We start from the raw sequence: 22,524 nt of genomic DNA, 5'->3' as shown, positions 1-22,524 counted from the left end.
AAATAAAGTTGGTGGGAGAAAGGGTGAAATTTGGGTATGTAGGAAGGGGTCAGAGGAGCAGGGAAAGTTAGCTAAGTGATCAGCAAAACTGGAAACACCTGTCTTGCTGAGAACAGATCAGTATTTGCAAGTTCCATGTGATGTTAGGGTCTTTCTCCACAAATTGCAGACAAGTAAGACCAGGCAAAATATTGTGGAGAGTATTATTTTTGTACCTGCGTGTTGCGGGGACACATGGAGGACTTTCCACATTGAGGGTTTTACTATAGAAGACAACATCATTTGGTGAGTTGAACTTGGAAATGGAAGGCATAAAGCAGTCCCTCGGAGGAGGAGAGATGTGTGTAAAGGTTATTTGTCTAACTGTGGCAGAGATAGCAGCTTTCAAGAAGGCTGAAGTCTGGACACAGGCATTTACCAGGCATTAGGGAATTAGGTTGGGCGTGAGTAAAGAGAAATGGAAATGACAAAAAGAGATGGCTCAGGTCTCTCCTCAGAGGGGTCAACTCTCTCCTTTGCTACATTTAGTGGGAAATAACAGATGTTATTTTCTCCACTGGGGCAAACTAGCCTGTGGAACCATCCCTTGGGAATATTCATATTTACTTGACCCAATGGAAGGATACATGCAGTGCAGAGGAGTAGGAGATGCTTGAGACCAGGTTTTCCTCTCTTTCTGGGTCTCCATGGAGGAAGTGACTGGGGCTGGTTGGCCCCTGTCCTTGCATCCCCCAGAACACTGCACCAGTAGTCAGACAAGTGTGGTGAAGAGACTTGTGTCTTCCAGTACTATTTTTATTTCCCACTCGTGTTTCACTTTGTTCCTGCAAAGTGAGGAGGTGGTGCAAGGCTGGTGTCTGCCTGAAGCGGGTGTTTGGAAATCACTCAGGAGTCAAAACGTCCCCACGCAACTCCCGCATTTTTCTCAGGTGCCAGTCTGTGCTGGAAACCCATTTCCCCCTGAAAGGCTTCTCGAGTTTATGTCAATGGCAGGGTAAAAAAAAAAAAAAAAAAAAAAAGAAGGAAAGAAGCCAAGGATAGCAGAAATTATTCTTAACCCATGCAGTGTTGTGGGGCTGTGTGCTCCTTCCCAGGTGCTGCTCTCCTGCAGCAGGAGGTCATTGAGGGCTATGCTACTTGACACAGACTCCTTTTAAAAAGTTCATTCTTCCCAAGAGCTTAGAGGGACCCAACCACAAGGCATCAAACTGTGGACACTTCTCACAGCAAAGTCACAGCTTGGAAAAGACTGGAGAAACTTTTGGAGTTTTTTGTGGGTTGTTTTTGTTTTTGGTTTTTTTTTGTTTTGTTTTTGGTTTTTGTTTTTGTTTTTTTTTTTTTTATTTGTTTGTTTGGTTTTCTTTTCCCAGCAAAATTAAACATGTCCCCCAGGAATTTCAGCTCACCTATACCTCTGAGACGTACCCCTGTACTCTGTGTAAATTATTTTATTTTTATTTTATTTTGATTTAAAGCAAGAACTAAACTTTTCCAGCAGCTATGGAGGATGTGGATGGAGGAGGAGGAGGGAGATCTTCTTCACTGTCAGAAAGTTTCTATCCCCAGGTTTCTACCTCCTCATAACAAGGTGTTCTGATTGAGAAGAAAACTTGGAGTATATGTGTAATAATTGGAGCGTGTGATTATCGTGCAACTGATGGACCAGCATAAATTCTGCAGCTCACGGAAGAGTTGTCTTCATATTATATCCAATATCTGTATCTTTATATGGGGGCAGTGCCCAAGAGAAAGAATAAAACTGTGATGAATGAATGAAGTTAAACCCACTAGTAATGGTGGGCTTGGTAAGAGAGGGGGTGAGTGTTTGCATTTTTCACATTTTTTTTAATTTAATTTTTTTGATTGCCATCATTTAAATGACACTACTTAGGATGGCAAAATTTAGAAATTCAGTAAAGCTGCTTGTCTGAATCCACTTTGAAGAATGTTACTGGATCTGAAATCCAGATCTAAGAGCTAATCTCTAGTTTTGCCTTCAAATGGAATTCAGCTACAAAGAGCTTGGAAAGATTTTGCATCTATTCAGGAGGCACAACATCTTTAATTTTCTGAGGAGCAAAAACTCCACACGAAACTTCATATAGCTCCTTAGGTTTTACTTAGCATATGTGATAAAACATTGATTGTTGCAGTTTGGTGACCCATGAAATTTGGGGGTTAGTTTTCTCTTCAGACTAGAGCATATAATTATGCAAATAAAGAGCTGTCACTGATCTAGTGAAATACTCACAAACACATGCAATCCAAAATGGAACAGAAAAGTGAAATTTGTGGTATTATGATAGTACAATGATAACTGACATCTCCTTCTAAGTTTTTTAAGAAGTACGTTTTTCACACTTTGTTGAGTACATCAACATAATGCAAGTGCACACACACACACATACACGTCCCTGTGAGATCACGATATCCACAAATGTGTGCAGAGGCACACACACATGCATCCTTCCACTCTGTAAGATGTAGCTCTATCGGGTGTATGAAGGATATACACATTCTTGGCAGGTTATTTTTGGCTTGGCTGACTAGAGAATGGTGCAGTATGCGGCTCCACGCAGTTTTAGATGTGACACTTTTCATTTGTACTTCTGAATGAAATTTCTAGCGGGGTAAAAAACCCTACAATTAGTGATGTTTCTCAGAGGCAGAGGAAAAATGCATATTTCCATGGAAAGCATCAGCTTCTTCTGACAGAGTCTGGGAGAATCACACTGTGACAACTGTAACTGTAATCAGTGTATCACCACGCAGATAAGGTATTTCTTTGCTTTTTTTTCCACGTAACCTCACTGTGTTTGGGGGTCCGCTAGCTGTTTTTCCTTGAGGAACATTATTTTTCTTGCTCTCTGTTCTTGACAAGGAAACTATTCTCATTGGCCCACAGCTTTAGCAGTAGCATTTCAACTCACATAATGGTGTGCAAACTTTTTGGAGAGGTGGACCATAAGTACTTGTATAATGAGGAGCTGGGGGATTTTCCTGAAGATTCTGTTGTGGAGTCAATTTTGTTGGCTTTCTGTTGTCACTTCAGAGGTTTGTTGTGGGGGTTTTTTTGGTCACCTTTTCATGCCCAGTCCCCAGTTCCCTGTGACGAAACTGGGAGGATGCTGGTGTCAAACCTCCATCTGCTAAAGACATTGCTGCGTGAGGGGCCAGTGGTGTGCACCTTTAAAAACACTGATTCCAAGGAATAGATTAAATGAACATTCATCCCTTCTAAGTGTGCTTCAGGGCTACTGTTTCCACATGACATGGACATGGTGGTACATGCCGGGATGCTCCCATGCTCTTTCCGCAGCCCGCACACCCTCTGTGGGTGGGGGCAGAGATACCTCCTCCCCCATTTCCAGCCCACGCCCCTCTGTAAAGATCCTTCTCCATAAGAAACTGGTCAACCCCCTCTCCTAGGGTGTATTTTTATATGGTTTAGTGTTTGCGAGAAGTTAAAGGGGAGAGGGATGTTTTGTGCGGCTACCCGCGGATGACATGGGGTGGGGGCAGAAGTCCATGCTCACTTGAGAAGGGGGGCTGAGCCCTAAGCTGTGGGGCTGGACATGCAGCCCACCCCACGTCATGGAGGAGACTAGCACAACCCATACCACACCCACAACTTCAACACTCACCCCTGCCACCTGTCCGAGGTCCTGTTTGCAAATACACATCACCTGCACCCCTCATGTGTTTTCCGAGGCTGGGGGAGCTGCTACCCATGCAGCCCCCTCACTACCCACCAGGGACCGTGGCTCCTGTGGAGCTGTGGTGCAGGACACAAAGCATGCAAAGAGGAGAGAAAAGAGCATCTTTATTTTTTGTTCACTGCAAGCAGAGCAGTACCAGGACCCCCTGTGCTTTACAGTCCGCCACAGAAGCGATAATGCGAGCTGGACCAGGAGCACAGTAAAGAAAAATACTTTTAGAAAACAGTAAGCATTACAGTAGAAATTTTTGTAAAGTTTGTTTCTCATTGACAGTTAAAAAAATAGATCTGCTCCCACAATATCTGGCACCCCACAGACCCCATGGCACCTCTCCAGCAATGAAGAGAGGAGGGTGGCAGGGTGTGCGTGCAAACCTCCCTAGCCTCGCCATCCTCCTGCTCTGTGGGGCAAAGCACAGACACCCAAACCACGCCATGTAAACTCTCTCCTTTACCCCTAAGGGCCCTGGGGCTGGGGTGGACACGGGCCTGGGGAGGAGGGGTTGCAGGTTCCCGAGGTGGGAGACTAGGCCAGTCACAGGCAGCAGCATCATCCGAATGGGAAGGAAGGCGGAGACCGGCAGATGGGGGGAGTTGGATGCAGTCCTCTCACCCTAGCAATAAGTTTCCCTTTGGGAAGAAAAACTGCCAGGTATGTATTTTGCACTTCCCTCTGCGAAGGCATGGCCTAACACCTCCCCCACCCCACCCAGGGGAGATGCTTCAAGCATCCCTCCCCAAGGGGAGAGGTTAAAAGCAATGAGTTGACTGGAGCCAATAGCTGGGGAAGTGAAGCCCTGCTGCCAGTAGAAGCAGGCAGGAATGTGAGAGCTCTGTGAGTTCAGACAGCCCCCTACCACCAGAGGATTTAGGCACAAACCCAGCCAGGTTTCCCTTTGCACCTCACTACTACCCCATCTTCCATGTGACCTTGTTTTAATGCTCCCCACCACCATTTCTGGCCCTCAGTTGTGGGATTGGAAACATTGCATGGGGAGGGGTGGGATGGGGTCCCAAACCCTTGTGTTTGGGTGTTGCTTCCTCGGCACTAACAGCATCAGGGGTGAGGGGGGCATAGCCGTCAAAGAAAAGATCACTTTAATTTAGTATCATCAATAGTAAAGGAGCTTAATTAGTGTGCTTGCTCACAGGGCATGCTATCAGGAACGTCTTGTCCCTCAATTTTAGTGGACAGAAAATGCCTAGGGCAACTGTGATAGCTGCAGACACATCCCCATCACGTGCTGCGTGGTGTCCCCACACAGAGCAGCCCCACGGGCCGCCCTTTACCTGAGCACCTGGGAAAGTGGTGATGAACACATGAGTTAGGCAAAAGGCAATAACCATGAGATGGCAAGTCATTACAAACCCAGCATATGAAAACAGAAACATCTTCGTGTTTAAAACTAAACAGGAAAATATGCAACATGTCTCTTTTCTTTTTTTTTTTTTTTTTCTGTCATATTTCACAGTGTGATCCAGCCTGTTAATGGATAGGCTTTTTTTTTTTTTTTTTTTTTTTAATGGAGCTTTCAAAGGGAAGAGAAGATCTACAGATAATGCCATTGATTTGGCAGGAGGAGAAAATCTCTATAACAATGGAGTTTTCCTAGAATTCTGGACCAAACTTCTTGAATACTCTTATCAGTAGAAAAACGAAAGAGTTAAAAGTCAATCCCACTTGGTCCCAGAGAAAGAGAAGGCTACTGCATGTAAAATCATAGGCTGGTTAAAACATCTGAGTTAGAGAGCTGTCTTTTAAAAAAGAGTAATTCCTGTTTTGTTCTGTCTCAAAATAGAAGGAAGCTGCAAAAAATCCTGCAGGCAATAGGACTGCGACGAAGCTGCTAAATTCTGGCATCAGTTTGGTGCAGGGCTATGTCAGGGCAATTAGAGCTGCACCATGCTGCACTGTGCAGTACCACTGTCAGCCTTAATCTGCACACTGATGAGCAGCACGAAATCCAAGTTACAGCCCACAGGAAGCACAACCAGTGAACCCATATTGCTTTGACAGTTGCACTCATCTAGAAATAATGCAAAACGCTATTTAGATGTATACATCACGACCCTGTGCTCGAGGAAGAAAACAATCTAATGAGGGGCTGGGAGCCTCCTTGCAGAAAAAAAGAAGCAAAGACATTGGTGATGGTGGTGGTGGCTTTTTTTTGTCTCCCCTCCTTTTAGAATTCTTCATATTTTATCCTGTTGGAGCGCCGCATTGGGGTTGGTTTCACCAAGCTGTTCTTTGCCTTTATAGCCTCGCTGAAGAACTTGAAAACAGATGGAAAACTCTTCCAGGAAGTTAGTTCATGGCGTTCTGTACCTGCAAAACACAAAGGTGACAGTTTGACTAGGAGTTGTTTCATGACTGCTGGTTGCTTTCAGGATAAATACAGGGTAAACACCCAGGTAAATGTAAAAATGCAAAACCTGGAGAATTCATCCAGCTGCTGGCGGCTGGTCTAGGGGGAGCTTGGGGAGGGTCAGGACTGTTCTCTGCTGAGCTCAGGGACAGCTGGGCAGGAACAACTATACACACACTCAGAGAGACAGACATACAAACATACACACTTGCTCATGCAAATGCACGGCCAGCCAAATCACAGATCAGAGATCCTTAACATGTCTTGGGTATGGGAAAATGAGATCCCAAAGTACCCTGTTAATTAAAGCTTTGTTAAAGCACCTCACCTGTTTCGCCTAACTTGGGAGAAATAAAGTATCTACTTTTCAGGACTGGTATACTTTGTATTATTTATTTTTCTATTTTTCACTTCTTTTATCCTGGCACCTTCATTTTTAAGTGAAAGAGAACACAAGACCTGAATAACATGCTATGTATAATGAAGGCATCCTTAATACACCCTTTCCCATGGATGACATTGAGGCAATAAAGTGGACCTTTCCTGTTTACATCTTCCCTCTGCATACAGATTTACCTCTGGTTTTTTTTTGTTTGTTTGTTTTGTTTTGATTTTGTTTTTTTTTTTTTTTTGGTGCTTCTATTGTTTTACAAGTGTCTTCTTCAATGCACAGGGCATTTGCTTTATTTAAACAACCACACAACTCCCCCTAGCCCCCAAAACAAAACCAAGACAATGGAGATAAGGAACCAAGGGCTGTGAAGAGTTGGGACTTCTTCCTGGGTAACCCAATTATGCAGAGATGTTGCCTGGATGTCTTTCGTTCCTGGGCCTCCATTTGATACTTTAACATTGTTAATGATAATTCTTTAGTCTGTAATACTAGGTCATTGCTATGGTTACTCTACAATGGTGCAACACTTCACTTTCCCCTTCAGCTATTCGCTGAGAGCCGGTAACCACATTTGTTGCCTAGTAACAGTTTTGTGACAGTATCACAATCTGGGGGTGACAATAGTGAAGGACATGGTGGTTATGGCCTGCCCGGTGGAAGGAGATGGAGCATGGAGTGGACAATGGTCCCTGCAGAACAAGAGGCAGCCACCAGTCCCTGGGGATGCAGGGTGGCTGCCCTGCACCTGCTCTAACATGGTGTTGGCTGGACATCCACTTTCACACCCCTGTAAAGACCCTCATCTCTGTGTATCCATCCATGGGGCATCCTTAGTGGTTTCATGCATGCTATCCCCTCCAGAAAGTCTTTGATGGTGGCACTACATGTCACATCACACTCCCCTGCTCCCTCAAAGGCAGCCATTACACAAGCATCTCCAAAAAAGCCCTCTATGGAAAGAAAGCACTTCCCACAAAAAGAAACGTTTTTGTACAAAGAGAGTCCACATCATATGCACATATGCATTTCACTCCCCCTCTTCACGTTCACTATATGGAGCAAATTCATGACATCTTCCAGAAATTTCACAGAGGTACCTTTTATACAAATGTTTTCCACGTCCAAATTCACCCACCCTTGTGCAAACTCTTTGCTGAGACACTGTCCGTCACATGAAGTGGTGGGCTTGGCAGTGCTGGGTTAATAGTTGGACTCTACGACCTTAAAGGTCTTTCCCAACCTAAATAATACTATAACTCTATCTTGCAGCTCGCTTTCAATGCAGACCACCTATCCCATTCCCTATGAGAGCCACCCCTTAGCCATATTTTCCAGCACTTGTTCCACACTGCGGGGTCATCCTGTACACAGAAGTGTCCTGACACAGCAGAAGGATAAAGCCTCCCTTCCAGCACAACCTGCAGCTAACAGACCTACCCCTGAGGTTATAGCATGGTAGGTATGTTAGGATTGCCCACTGTCACCATGCAATGGCAGCAGCACAAAACTCATCTACCAAAGCTAGTTTTGTGAGGGGCAGGCTGTCCTAGCACACCTCAAAGACACTCCTGCACAGGTGTTTCACCCACTTTTCACACACCTGTGTCAGGCACATGGTAAATACCATGCTGAGCCCTGAGAGACCAAACATCTTCCCATGTGGCTTTCTGGTCCCCACGCAGACATTTCCCACACAAACACATCTCTGTCACTTCTGCCTGCCTGCATCTGTGTCCTTCTGTTTTCATTGTAATAATTCTCATTAATATCCACTGGATTAAATTAGATGAAAATATAGACTCTGAATATTATTCTGGTTTTTTCTCCCCTTTTTTAATTTTTCATCAACAACCTTCCACCTCTGTGAAAGGGCCATCAAGAAACAAAAAGTGACAAAACAATAAGTTTCTGAAGCCTCCTTGTCCCTTTCTTCATCCTACCTTCTCCCATGCACTTTCCTCATGTCCTCAAGAGAGATCATGCTCACATTGACTAGTGTTACTGAAACTGATTAACCTGCAGCTTTCCTGTAACAACTCCTCTCAACCCACTCTTCTCAAAAAACAATTCAAGCCTTGAGTCTAGAGGGACTCAATGATTCAGCGGTCTAAAGCAATTTTAACACTCCCTCTTTTCCCTTTCCTAGTAACAATCTTACTGGCAGATGAACAATTTCCCTGGTGATAAAATCACTACAATGGCTATTTAGTTTCCAGGATTATGATGATTCTTTGCTTGATTAATACTGCAATAAGAAAAGCTTGCCAAGTATCTGCCTTGGCCCTTTATAGTCATTTAAAGGTCAAATTTTACCCTTATGTATTCACATTCAACTACTACTAAAGGGAGAGCCCTAAAAATTTAACACTGCACAGACTGTACATTTATGATTTATATACCAGAGGCTCAGAAAATTCGACTGAAGCAAGTGGAATTATATCCTAAGGGTGACAACAGATTTGGCCATAAGGTTTTTGCCAGAGGAAAAATATCATTGATGACTGCAATCTCAATTGTGTATTTAGATCTAAATTAAATGCATGAGCAGCCATCTATTTTTTGATAGAATGATTTGTAAGAGTTAGACAATAAGAAGTAATTCTTCTAAAGCCAAAGTCCTCTAAGATATATGTCTCTAGTGCTCACTAATTTCAAAGGGCGTGATAATAAACCACATGATTTCAATATATTGCATTAATTGATGGTCTGTTGCACAGTGTATGGTGATTTCAGATACTAATTTTTTGAAAAAGCTTACAAGCATGCTACAATGAAAAGACTAGCAACTGTTAAGTGTGGGAGACACTCAACATTCTAAAATATGCAAAGGTTAAAACTGCAGGACAAAATAGTAAAATTCCCCCATGGTCCGAGCGCCAGAGAGAGAGAACTGACAGAAATGCCATAAAAACAAACTAACCTCCCCCAGTTGCCAGCATGGAGAGATGCAGGGAGAAATGAATATATATTTTAGCATGTACATAACATCATTGGAAAGGAGCTCCAAAGAGATGGTGGAAGCAATAATGCTGAGGTGAAAGGAGCGACAACTGCAAAACTGTGCACAAGTTTCAGAATCAATTTACCAACCACCACAAAGAGATATTGATAATTAGAAATAATGAAGACTTGCCAATACAGTTGTTGATATAAAAAATTAGGTAAGGGAATACTTTAAAAAATTTAATACTGAAATCATCAGGTCTAGATGACACGCATCTGTGGATCTTCAGGGAATCAGTTAATGAACTTACTGGACTACTGGCAATTATTTCTGAGAATTCAGGAACAATCAGGTAGGTGCCAGAGGACGGGGGTAGGGATGGGAAGAAAAAAAAAAAGTGAATTTGAGAAAAGGAGGATTAATTGAAATTAACTGCCACACATAAAATTTATGTCTGAATTTTAGTAAAGTAAGAGATGAAGATTAGAAAAAAAAACAACGCAAGCACCTCTAGGGTGAGAGCAGTCTTAAAACAGAACACACTCAAATACCCCAAACTTGTCCAGTTTATTGAATCACAAAAATCAGCAGGTGAGTGATTTATTCATTGCTCTGTTTTCCACATAAGTCAGCCTGGCAACCTGGGGGCAATGGGAATCTGGGGAGTGACTTAAAATGGATTATGACCTTCACCACTCTAACAGGCTGTGGTCACCACTACCTCTTGTTCCCAAATCAGTTACTTTATTCCAGCCAAGAAGACCCCACAACACTTGAAATCTATGGTAACACATCTCCCAAATGTGTGGTGCCATGCCTGCGCTGGCTCTAGCTGTGAGTAGCATGTCCACCAGCACCCACAGTATACATGACATCTCCGCAGGCTGAGCCCGAATTCAGCATCTCACCTCACAGATGCAGAGTTGTGCCTCTCTCTTAGTATTATCTCAGACTCTCGGAAATGGGCACTGGCACACTTCTGGGGAAGCGACTAAAGCATTTAAGAAAAAAAACATCAGTATAAGGATATACTGAAAATATACCTATGAAGTCCCAGAGGGACTGGTATTTGGGCTAAAGTCTTAAACACGGCCATTAGTCATCTGAAAGAATATTGAAAATTTAGATATGGAATACAGGAATAGAATATTGAAGAGGAGATAGTACAAACATAAGAAGGAACAGAGAAATAATAATAATAATAATTAAAAGGGCAGCTTAAATGGCTAGGAAAAATTGAGAAGAGGAAAAGCAAAGACTGAGATTGGATTGGTGCATGCAGGGGTGGCCGTTCAATACAACTGGATGAATGATCCCGATGGCCATTTGCTCACATGCATGCAAATGCATTTTCACTTCCTCCCCTTTCCACTTCCACTCAGGAAAAGCAGCACTTCGCCAAGCAAGGCCAACAAACTCCTCCGTCTGAAACCAGAGTGCCTTTGGAGAGGAGCTCTGCAATCCCTATAATTCACTCCTGCGATTACTGGCTGTGCGGGACAAAGGTGCCCTCCTACGGCGCCTGCCCACTGTGTCAGACAAAAGCCTCCTCCCGCGGTGCTCAGAAGATGCACGGCACAATGGTGGCCCCCCGCCGCGTTTACAAGATGTGTGGGACAAAGGTTTCCTATGCTGCACAGGAGCTGGGAGAGATCTTCATACATGCCTCAGAGCTTAAATATTTCTGCAGAGAAAAGTTTCCAGGTTGAAAAGCTTCTCCACAGATATTAGCCACAGGACTGACCTCGGGTCTGCTTCTCTAAGCGGCAGCTCGTCTCTAAATAGCGCGGACTTCAAAATGAATTAAGGGTGCTCCGTGCCTTGGGGTTTAGTCTCCATTGGTATGGAGAGCACTGTAACTCCTCAACAAGCATCTTGCTCAGCGGGGAGTTTGCTCTGTCCCTGTGGTTGTGGTCTGCACTGAGACCCTGCCATGCAACAAAACGTTAATGCCAGTAGCTTTGCAATCTTGTCCTCAGACACTGGTAGAGGCTGCTTTAACATTTATGATTCAAGTTACACCTATATAAAAGGTCCTTAGTCTTACCAAAACTTGTTTTGAATGTTTTAAATGTTGAAATATAGACTTCTGGGGACACTTGCATGAACGGAAACACTTTAAACCTTATTAAATATGAGCACCAACACAATTCATTCCTCCTTTACACATAAATTAACAAAGAAGCCAACCCCATCTGACCTGAGTACATGACTGTGATACACTTTTCAGAAAGGACTTTTTTCTCCTGAAAGTTATGAAACCATTTCTTTCCCACATTATGCAAACACACATTGAAGAACTTCTTTAATTCTTAGGTATGCAATTCTGTAACTCTGTAGCAACATAACAATAATGTCCAAATATGCTTTTAGGTTTGAGAAAAAGATGCTTCCTGCCTTTCCTGCATCTATCCTTCTGGTTGCTAACAAATCACTTCTGTATCACAAAGTTATTTCTAAACAGGAATTTAATTTTTTTTTTTTTACCTTTAAGTGTACCAGATATTATCAACTATGACAGAACTATTTTTAATTCATAAGGTTTCTCCATTTGTCATTCCCTATGGAATCTGCATAGGAAGAAACTATTGTGTCTATTTTAGTCTACTGATGTAAACCTCTAGGTCTCAAACTCCAAACCAGAAGGTCCTCTCAGCGCATTACCAGTAAAGCTAAGGAAAAAGGAGATAAAAAAAGTATATCTGACTTAAAATCACTTAATACTTCCGGCCAGGAAAATGAGAGCTTCAGGAAAAATTGTGAATGACTCCACTAGCTCAAGAACTTTGATATCCAATGGCATTAGGGGCTTCTGCATGCGCATTTCTAGACATCACAATGGTAAAGAAAGGTTAAAAGCTTAGGCAAAATTCAGAGATAAGCTAAAGACCAATTAATGAAATTAAAGTAGTAATTTCTGAGGGGACACAAAAAAACCCCAACCCAAAATCAATCCCCAAACCTTGATATGTTTAGTTTGTCTAAGAAGTAATAGTTTGTGGAGTCATGGGCATGATAATAATCTAAAAGTAACTGTGAAGGGAAATGAATTCCTTGGAGGAGTCAACCGAGAAGAAACAGAACAATCTGAAGAAAAGAAATACAGCTTATTAAGAAGCTTATTAGACACCTAGTAAGCTGATTCAGACTAAATATTCATATAAGAAAAGTCATGGCAATCCTAGAGAAGAGAATACACATACTAAAGCATTTTATACTTGGTTATTATCTACTGTGACACAGACCAGTCATTACTTTTGTTGGACATTTATTATCTTTAATATCTTTAGTGGGATGATGGAAACAGAGCAACAAGCATCCCATCAACCCAGAACAAAGATTACCTCTGAACTCCCATACTTGCAATTGGCTTTTTTTTCACCCCTTGTTTACAGCACACAAAATACCCACAAGAAGCAAGTGGTTAAAAAGAGTAAAAAAAATGTTTAATAAATTCTTCTTGCTCTGTGAGCAACAAGATGCAAAGATTCACACAAAAGCTTACTGCAAACAAGATCTGCAAAGTAGGAAACAGATGAGGCTAACACAGCCGTCATTTTCCATTACTCTTCATTAAATATTAAAGGGTAGTCCCATGAGCACAGGTCATTTGTTAGGTCCTCTGTGAACCGGTCAAATAAGTGAAAGTTGTAAGGTCGTTCTCTCCTAAGCACAAGCTACCAAAAGTCAGGTCATTTTCTGGGTCACCAAAAGTCAAGTAATTTTCTTTTCAGTATATATTAAAAAAAGGGAAAAAATTAGATACCAAACACCTATAAGAAATTTCTAGTAAGCACCAGGCATCCAGGACAAAAATGCTATTAATATCAATGCAAACAGTCACAGTAGTACAAATTGCATGTAGCTGCTTTAAAAAAATGATGAATTCACAAACAAAAGCTAATTAAACAGCATTCAAGAGACAGAAGACTTACAGAACCTAAAGCTGTGGGCTAGCCTGAATTGCCGCTTGGGGGTAAACAGTCCTGAAAAGCCAATTTGCCCTTGGACTCAAAATTTCACTACTCTTTTGCACAAATGGTAGAAGCACAGACAAATGGGCAAATCATGGATCCAGACTCCAGGAATCACAGGGGAGCTATGGGATTCTCAGGTTGCACCATTTCCTCAAGCACCTCTCCAAGGTGCTGTCCCTCCCAGCCCCACTTTTCGGAACACACTGGGAGAAACTTGTATACCCACCACAGGGCAAGAACGGTGTCAGGTAGGAGAGCTGATGCCAGCCAGCTGTCATAACAACCCAAAACTGCAGCAGGACACCAGCTGTTCTGATGAAACTGTGGGGATGAGATGAAGATGTGGAAATGCAGCCCTGCAACGCTTGCAGCTGATCTGCTCTGTCAGCGTTACAGCATCCCACCCACTGCCAGCTGAATCAGACCCGCAGTGTGTGTGTGAATGAACAGCACTCTCAAAGGCAGTAATTTCAAATGCAGGGAATGTTTTCAGGAGAGCAAGCCACTTCCTTGAAGAAGGGGTCCAGTATAGCTGTACTCAGTATTATACAACTATAGAGTTTAAAACTGTTAAAATGGTGTAGCATGCAGAGAGAAGTAGGTAGGGTTTGAAATTATATTTATATGGCTATATTTGTATGTCTCTCTATTGCAATTTTTATTTATCCCTATCTCTATATAATCGTTATGTATCTATCTTCATCCATGTAGTATCTACATCAATAACACTATCCCTCCATCTGTCTATTCATATCTGTAATTCCACCTTTACCTGTATTTAAAGACAAATACAAAAATTCTTTACCTGACAAATGCAAGATGGGATACTTGGATTACATGTTACAAAGATGTTTTTGGCCTAAGAACATACATATGGAAGGTGCAGGATCTCACCAATGGAAGTTAAGAATAGGATATAGACTCTATCTCTTGGGAATTTAAGGCATATAGCTGACCTTGCCCTGGGGAGTGTGGACAAATTAAATAACTCCATGAGTTTCTTTCTACGCAGCCCTACCTTTTCATTGTCTGTGACTTTATTGGCTTTAGTATTGACTGTATTAGCAGGGTACATTATAGTAGCTCTGAAGCATTTCAATAACCTATATTAGTGAGATAACTAATTTTTTTAAATGCACATGCATTTTTTCTATCTTGAATTAGGAAAAAAAATCTCTATAAAATGATACACAAGAGCACAAATAAAGCATTTAGCATTCAAAACTGATACATTCCTCAACTAGGAAAAAGGAAAATTATTTTTTAAATAAAGGAGGTTTTGACCTGCTCAAAACCCAGCAATTCATGAGAGAACATACATCCACATGGCTTCTTGAGTGAGATCACCGAAAACCAAGTATTTAAGCCTCAAAGCTTCCACAGTTATAAACGTGAAAAATTTACCTGTCAGATCTCAACATGCTGCAGCATGATGCAAGCAATCAGTTACACCTCCTTCTCCCAGCAGCGTTGCAAAGACACAGCTAACAGAGTTTTGTAAGGCAGAAGTCATCATTACTGTGCTTTTGCAGACTGAGAGGCTCAGCTGAGACTGATGGCAGCACCAGGAATGGACCTGAGTTCTGCCAAGCCCACGGCAGGAGCTCTGCTCATGCAGCAATGCCACCAGCACTGACAAGCATAAATGACTGATAAAATATATTTAAACACATATAAACATTCCACAGCAGTACCTGCAATCCACTTTAATTTGAAATACCGAATGTCTGATTTTTAAATCTCAGTTTATTCCAAAATCCCACAGCTTTTCAGTGTTTGTAAGGCAGAGACCTGAAGAACATCCATTGCTGGCAAGCTCTGCTAGCCTGGGAGAGCGCTACTTAGGCAGGAAATTTCATTGATGACAGCAGGACTGGATGAGGAAAAGGACCAGCTGCTTAGAAAATAGCTACTCTTCATGATGGTGTTTTATGATTATTTGTTCCTAAATAGTAATTATGCCATCAAACATCAGGATGTACCAGCAGCATGAGCATGAACCAACACAGCTTTGGCACTTTCCGAGCAGCCAAGGCAACACCATGAAAATGGCAATGCCTGCACCCAGAGCAGCTAGGAGGGGCAGCAATGCTTTAAATTCGTGTGTTCAGTGAGGGTACAGACACCTCATCTAATAAAGATGGAAAAAGGTTCCTAATCATTAGCAGGATAAGCACATATTTGCAATCGCACTAAAGCAATTTTAAAGTAAAACATCTGAATAAAATTTTCTCCTCTTTCATGCCAGAAGCAGAGCTTGGAGACTGGTGTAGATGCTGGCATAGGCAGTTATGGAAGTAAAGAAGCTCTTTTCAGGGACAGGAATAAGCCTGCGTCTAAGGAACAAACTGCAATGAGAACATGCATGGCCATGAAGCACTGCATCAAACACCCAGTGATTTTATGATTTCAGTGAGAGTCTGAATTCATATATTGCAAGCTTTTAGTGAATAAATTAACTGCCCCCTCCCACGGTGGAAGATGTCTATAATCTACATAAGAAATATTTCAAAGACACTGAATTTTCTTCTTGGATTATAATGTCCTCTTGTATCTGTGTAGACAAAAGAATACAGTCAACACAAGTCCAGAGTATTTCCATACATACAGAAATGGTACTCACTAACCCACCTGCTTCATCTTAGGGCTATTGCCTCTGGCTGGCTCCAACCCAACCCAACCTAACCCAACCCAACCCAACCCAACCCAACCCTACCCAACCCAACCCAACCCAATCCAACCTAACCTAACCTAACCTAACCTAACCTAACCTAACCTAACCTAACCTAACCTAACCTAACCTACCTCAACCAAATGCAACTCAACCCCTCCAATGTGCCATTGCCACCATCCATCTTCTGTCTGGTCCTGAAGCAGCCACAGGAAAGGCACTTCCCCTCTGATTTGCCATAATAGGCTAACTTTGTGATAGGTAAGAGAAAAAAATCTCAAGAATACAATCCAAGTGCTGCCTCTGCAATGCCAACTTTGCTCCTATGGGAAACCTAAGCAAAACTCATCTGCACCTGTCCTTCCCTTCTGACGGCTGCTGCTGCAGGACAGTGGAATTGGGACAAGCAAAGGGAGGGCTGAGATGGGGCTGTCTACCTCCTCTCCTGCTTCTGCTGGACACCTACTTCAGGAGCCACTACCTGCTAAAAACGACTCAACTCCTTACAGCAGGCAAGGTGTAACTGAAGAGCCTAAATCCAAACAATCCTGAAAATCCTGATTCAGCCATTCACCACCCCTCAAGGTGTCTAAGCTCTATAGACACCTCAGCTCCTGATCTTAGAGCTTATGCTGTACAATGGTTATCACTTCTGTACATGTTCTGAAATGCCTCAGGCTTGACATGCAAATACTTTCATGGGTCTCAGGCAAATAGAGAACTTCCCTGTCCCCTTGCCACCCTGCCCTGTAACGCTGAGGAGGTGTGCAAGCCCCAGGGGAAGGAATGCCCTCTTCACTCCTTCTTGAGGCTTCATTTCATCCAAATCTCCTTCTACTCCTTGCTTGATTTTCATCCATATGGGATATCTGTTTCTCCAGGACACCTACTTCTCCAAGACATCCACTTTTGAATTCCTCTTCCACAGTTTGCTCACCTGCTGGCTCTTCTTGAACTCTTGACCATTACCTGATCCTGATTCTGCTGCATCACTGACCCCAGCTCTCCTGTCCTCATGCCCACCAATTTCTACCTTTTTCTGACTTCTCTTCAATCCTCTCAGCAAGACCTCCTCTACCTTATTGCAAATGTGCCCAACCAAGACCTCTTCAGTAACACCATTGTCTTCAAGTTGCTGGCACCAAACATACCTTCCCTCTCCATATTTTCTTCTTTCCTAAGAGCAAAAGAAAGTCCCAGGTCTGGCTTTGGCAGGTATTTAAAAGAGCTGAACACTGGATGTGCTACCACCCAGGTGCAGTGGTGAGGGCAAAAAAAAGACACATCTCTGAAAATGTAGTAACCCTACCCTGCATGATCAGAGAAAAGAGGTGCTGATCTCCTGAGAACAATGGTTTCATGGAAAATTCAGTACATTTTCTTAGTGAGTTAGTGAAAGAATATATGTCCAAGTTTGTAAAATGACATGGAAAATGAAGCTGGGACACCAGAATACAACCACAAAGTAGAAAAAAAGGAGTTAAAAAAATCAGGTTTTGGGAGTCATTGACAGCCTCCATTAATTTTGATAAAATTTTAGTTATGCCAAGCAAGTATAAAAAATTTTCTCACAAAAAAAGGCAAGAAATTCGTGAGTTTGAGGTGCTAATAAGCGTTGTGCACTTGCAATAAGTAATTTATGGCTAAACCATACCAGATACATTTTTCTCATTTGTGTTTCACCAGCTGCAATGTAGGTATGTACACAGATACATCTTCACACAGACATGCCCTCTACATTTAGGACCTATATGAATCACTTCCAAGAGTCTCATAACTGTATTAGTAAGAAGGATGGTGGGAAGACAGTGCTATTTTACCAGTGAATTTACATTATTATTTATTTATATTTATATTTATATATATTTACACCAGCATAGTGTAGGTTATAGTAGGGTTAACCTTCTTTTATTAGTTGGTCCTTGCTAATGAACATTCTTGAAGATGGTAGATGATTGAACCCAGATGGTGGGATTTTATGGACAATGATCATTGTTATGGGTCAAGTACACCTGTTGCTGCAATGACAAAACTAATAATCTCGACAACAACAGCTTTAGATGCAGCTGCCTCAGAAGAATGCCATTTCTGTAACTCACAGCCCTTGGAGACAGTATTTATAATTTATACCCAATCTGAAGTGCAAAGATTTTTCTCTCCTGCAAGTCATGGTAATCAATACAGGTCTGCACCTATTACAGTGTGATGAGGTGAAGTGTGTTGCAAGGATCAGCTGCACCAGTCAAACAATGTCGCTCATAAACACAGCTTTGTAAAAGAGCCCCTCTCCAGTGGCTGTTCCCCACAGCTATGCTGGGAGAGCAAATAAAGGACGAAAGAATTCTTTGTAGGGTTGCCATCCCAGCTGCAGTTGACTAAGTAAATTGCATATTTGCCTCAGAATTACTCAGAAACTTCAGGGGTTTTGGTGTGCCACACAGATTTTGGGCTTCTGCACCCTTATTCATAACACATCAACACTTAATGCGGGATACTCTGAAGCTCCTATACCATAGAAACTGGTAATTTAAAACTAAACACTAATCCACAAAGGTTTTGCAGATATGAATTACACTAAATTTAACTTCCTGTGGCTTAACCTCAGAGATGTCATTAGAAGGAGTGTTTGAGATGAATATTCACAAAGCTGCATTTCACTCCCTGCTTAATGCTTTTCCGTTGCAGGAAACAGCAGCTCTGCCTGGAAGTGCTCACTGCATTTCCCTTGTGCATGTGCCTTGCTTCCCACCTCTTCTGAACAACACCACCCCAAATCGGTCACAGGTGATGCTCAGGACGCAAGGGCACCAAGCCAGTCATGCAGCAAAGAGTTCAAGATAGGCATCAGCTGGGCAAGGCAGTGAAGAGAGGTGCAGGTAGAGTGAAGCTGAAGGCAGCCATACAGCAGACAAGAAGGGATGTTGTGTGTTGGGATGTGCTGACCTCCACCAACACCCCTCCTGACATCCCCATCTATGGGAGTCAGACACATTAACATCAGCACAGTAGGTGGGTCTGCCCAGAGCAGAAGGGAGAACTCAAAAGTTTGGTATGAATGTGAAGGGAAATATTAAGTTCATTTTAATGAACCCGCTCCCCCCCCCCAGACAAATCCTTAGGAGCAGGGGATGCTCACTGTGGTTTGCATGTGTGATCAGTGGGGCCCCATTGCTGAGATGTGGTTGGAGAAGGCTCAGTGGCACCAGGAGTCAGAGGGATGAGAAAAGATAGCGGTTTCTCCTGGAGAAACTGTAGATCATGTTCTGCCTTGCATCCACAGGAAAAACACATCAGGATAGAAAACAGCCCCAAAATCATTGTCTTTCTGCTAATTTGGTTTTAAATCTCCAATTGCAAAGTGACAAAGTTTGTAAAAATTTCATTTAAATACTGAAATAATTAAATAAGCTTCATTTGGGAATTTGGGAGACCATATTTGTTTCAGAACAGGGATTCATTCACTATTACCCTTTAAAAAAATAATAAAATAAGTAACATCAAGCTCCAAACGTGTATCTTCAAGCTGACACAGTCACCTCCATGTTGAAGAAAAAATTTATCATTTCCCTACCAGTCAGAGAAAAAATAAAAACCCAAACACCCAAAGACAGAAAACAATGAGGCTTAATGACTTCAGTGCATTTCCAAATGCAATTTTCATTTCAGAATACAATCCTGATCTAACAACTGATCTTTCCACGTGGAGTCTTCCAGCAGAACCAGTGCTGCTGAGATAGACTGTGAAAAAATCAAGCAAGGTCCCTTGTGTCATGGTAGAGATTTTCTTGCCATGCATTTAGTGGGTTCTGAAGAAAACTTTGGTTTAGTCTCTCCCAGCTAGAAAGATGGCTAAACCTTGGGAGCTGGAGATGGAAACAGAAACTGCCAGGAAAAGCACATTTCAAAATGGAAGGGAGATGAAATATTGAAATGAGTTTTAAAACTTGGTGATTCAAATTATTTTCTTTTCCTTACATTGAAAATCTCATTTTTGTTTTTTCATAAAATTGAACAAAAGAAGAAGAGTTGTCAGGATAATTTCTCTCAGAAGAATCACTGAACAGGAATTATGTCATCTTGTATTAAAATTATCAGTTATTGCCACAGTTGGCCTACAAATATTATATTAAAAACGCAGGAAGAAAATCACTTAAATACATTTGGGGAATTCTTTTTGTTTGTGGCCCATGTATATCTCTTAATACTTATTGCTCCATTTTGGTTTCATTTGTCTAAACCACTGTAGATTTGTTTTTTTCAAAACAAGTTTAAAGCAAACTGTTGACATGTAAGACAAAAACTGCATGGTGGAAACCAAGATTCAGGTAGGAGCTGAATTACTCTAAATAACAGCAATATCATCATGCACAAATGCACAGACAAGCACAGTTTGACAGTCACTGCTCACAAAAGATCCTGCAATGAGTTAATATGAAAACTGTCTCCTGTAGAGGGAAGTTAGAGAGGACCTCTTATATAAACACTTGAGGGAAACTTATACTGTGGCTGGAACACATACAGCACATTTCCCATTAGTCTGGGTGTAAATGAAAAATTACAATCACAATATATTGCCATATTAAATTAAGAAAACATTTATTTTTCCACTCTGCTGCGAAAATGAAAAATCTATGACCGACTAAAAAGCAAAGGACTTGCAATCAACAACACCCCCATCTGTTTTATCATGTTTTACAGTTCCAGCACCAGAATGACATGAACACTTCATATTGGTATCTCTGTAACTTTGTAGATTGTTACTTTCTACAGGAACCTGATAGAGTTTTACAGCACAAATATTCAAAATTCTCATGTGTTTCAGAATTGCTTTTCCAGGTCAGCAGGCAGACACACAGAAAGCCTACAGGACCACCTCTGTGCAAGGAAGGAGTGAAAACTGAGGGGACAGGGCACTGTAAATATAAGGTTTGCTCCCTTGCGTATCTTTCCTTTGTGAAGTTGGGGAAACCAGCAGCCAGGCAGCTCGGGAAGCTTTGTCCCATGTTGAGGTCCATGCATCTGGATGTCTGCAATGAGAGAACAGGTAGGAAAGGCCTGGTAGGAACGGGTCTGATAGAGAAGATTTATCTCTTCTCCCTTCAGAGAACTCACACAACAAGGCAAACCTACTTCCATGCCAAAATGCCTTCAGCAAAGCAGGACTAGGACAGCAGTTGTAGCTGTGAGTGGAGCAGTGAAGCCTGCTCACCATGGTCACGTCTTCTGCAGCTGCAGAAACTTCCACAGAGCCTTGGCATGGACAGCCGGTCCCATTCTACACATTGAGAAGATGGTCCTTCTCTTTCACAGGAAGAGAAGTTGTGCCTGCAAATCCTCAGTCCCTGTGGTGGAAATGTGTCCCGTCTACTATCACGGTAATAGATGGAAGGATCAGGATTTGCCCCATAAGCTTAGGCACAAGGGTGCTGGTGGCAAATGCTTTTGCTACTGCTGTGAATGAAGAATCATCTCATTTGTCATTACTGTCTTATTTTCTACTCAGGGGATACTAAGGATGTACCTTGAAGGCATCCTACTGCTCAACTTGCACAACACTGACTAGGCTGGACTTCTAATGTGCATGCAAGTACTTAAGATTCACAACAAAAGAGGTTCAATCAAAATTAAACACAAACCAATCCCACAACAAAACTAATAAAATAAATCTCTGACAGGCATGCTTAGCAAATCAACTAGATGCAACAGCTTTGCTATGGCCTGAGAAGTGTTAAAATCAAATGCATCCTTATGGCATGCATTGCTTAAGATGGATTTCTGAAATACAAAAAGTAGACTCTTTTTAACTGTGTTGAATACCCCAAATGGATCACAGAGGTATTCTTATCTGATTTTCATCTATAACGCAAGGAGATCCTCTGTAGTTTTTGGATCTCAATAGTTCCCTTTACAAGAGCTTGTTTTCAGTCACTTATAAATTTTGCCAAGCTCAGTATTTGGGATGAAAATTCCCATGCTCTGTTTCTGCCTTAGGCTGATTATTATTATACTTTATGTTTCAACTGAAAGTATTTAGTCACTTCAGGAAATAAGACTGAGGAAAGACATGTTTTGACCCTGTTGGGAGGAAAAAAACCAAGAAAAAAAGAAAGCCTTACAAGAATTTTGCTGAGCAGCTCCTGTGTCTCTATTTTTCAAAGCAAGAGTTTGAAATTTGGAAGGTAAAGTTCCCTGTCATCCTTTTGCAGTTCCCATGAAAAACCACACAGCTTTTTGCCTAGTCTCAAGAGTTTGAAAAATGTTGTATGCATATGCTCAGCACAGAGTACCCAGAATTTGGAAGTCTGACACTGGCCCAAGATTCCTCTTGCTATTTGCAATGGGCAAGCTCCAACTCAGGGCAGACGGGCTGAGCCAGACTTTTATTTTGCCACTGCTGCTCCCAGATGTTGTGGGCTATTGTGGCATCAGGCACAGGAACTAAGTTCAGGCAGCA

General features: G+C 42.0%; 1 protein-coding gene across 8 annotated transcripts in view; it reads right to left on the bottom strand.

Annotated features, from left to right (window-relative positions):
* Nucleotides 1–3,808: 3,808 nt before the first annotated feature.
* Nucleotides 3,809–22,524, bottom strand: part of FAM172A (family with sequence similarity 172 member A) — a 262,527-nt gene continuing 243,811 nt past the window's right edge. For 3 of the 8 annotated variants that reach the window (XM_050329324.1, XM_050329323.1, XM_050329325.1), the window contains one exon: nucleotides 20,541–21,097. In XM_050329324.1, the coding sequence (XP_050185281.1) occupies nucleotides 20,889–21,097 (209 nt within the window). In that variant the 3' untranslated portion in view covers nucleotides 20,541–20,888. Of the gene's footprint in view, nucleotides 6,045–10,330; nucleotides 10,414–20,524; nucleotides 21,098–22,524 lie in introns of those variants that run through there. The other 5 variants (XM_050329327.1, XM_050329326.1, XR_007630537.1 and 2 more) reach the window with 5 other exon arrangements.

Source organism: Myiozetetes cayanensis, unplaced genomic scaffold, assembly GCF_022539395.1.
Source record: "Myiozetetes cayanensis isolate MyiCay16 unplaced genomic scaffold, myiCay2020 scf4, whole genome shotgun sequence".
NCBI classification, from domain to species: domain Eukaryota; kingdom Metazoa; phylum Chordata; class Aves; order Passeriformes; family Tyrannidae; genus Myiozetetes; species Myiozetetes cayanensis.
The sequence above is the reverse complement of the archived record's forward strand: the minus strand, read 5'-3'. Positions and strand labels throughout refer to the sequence as shown.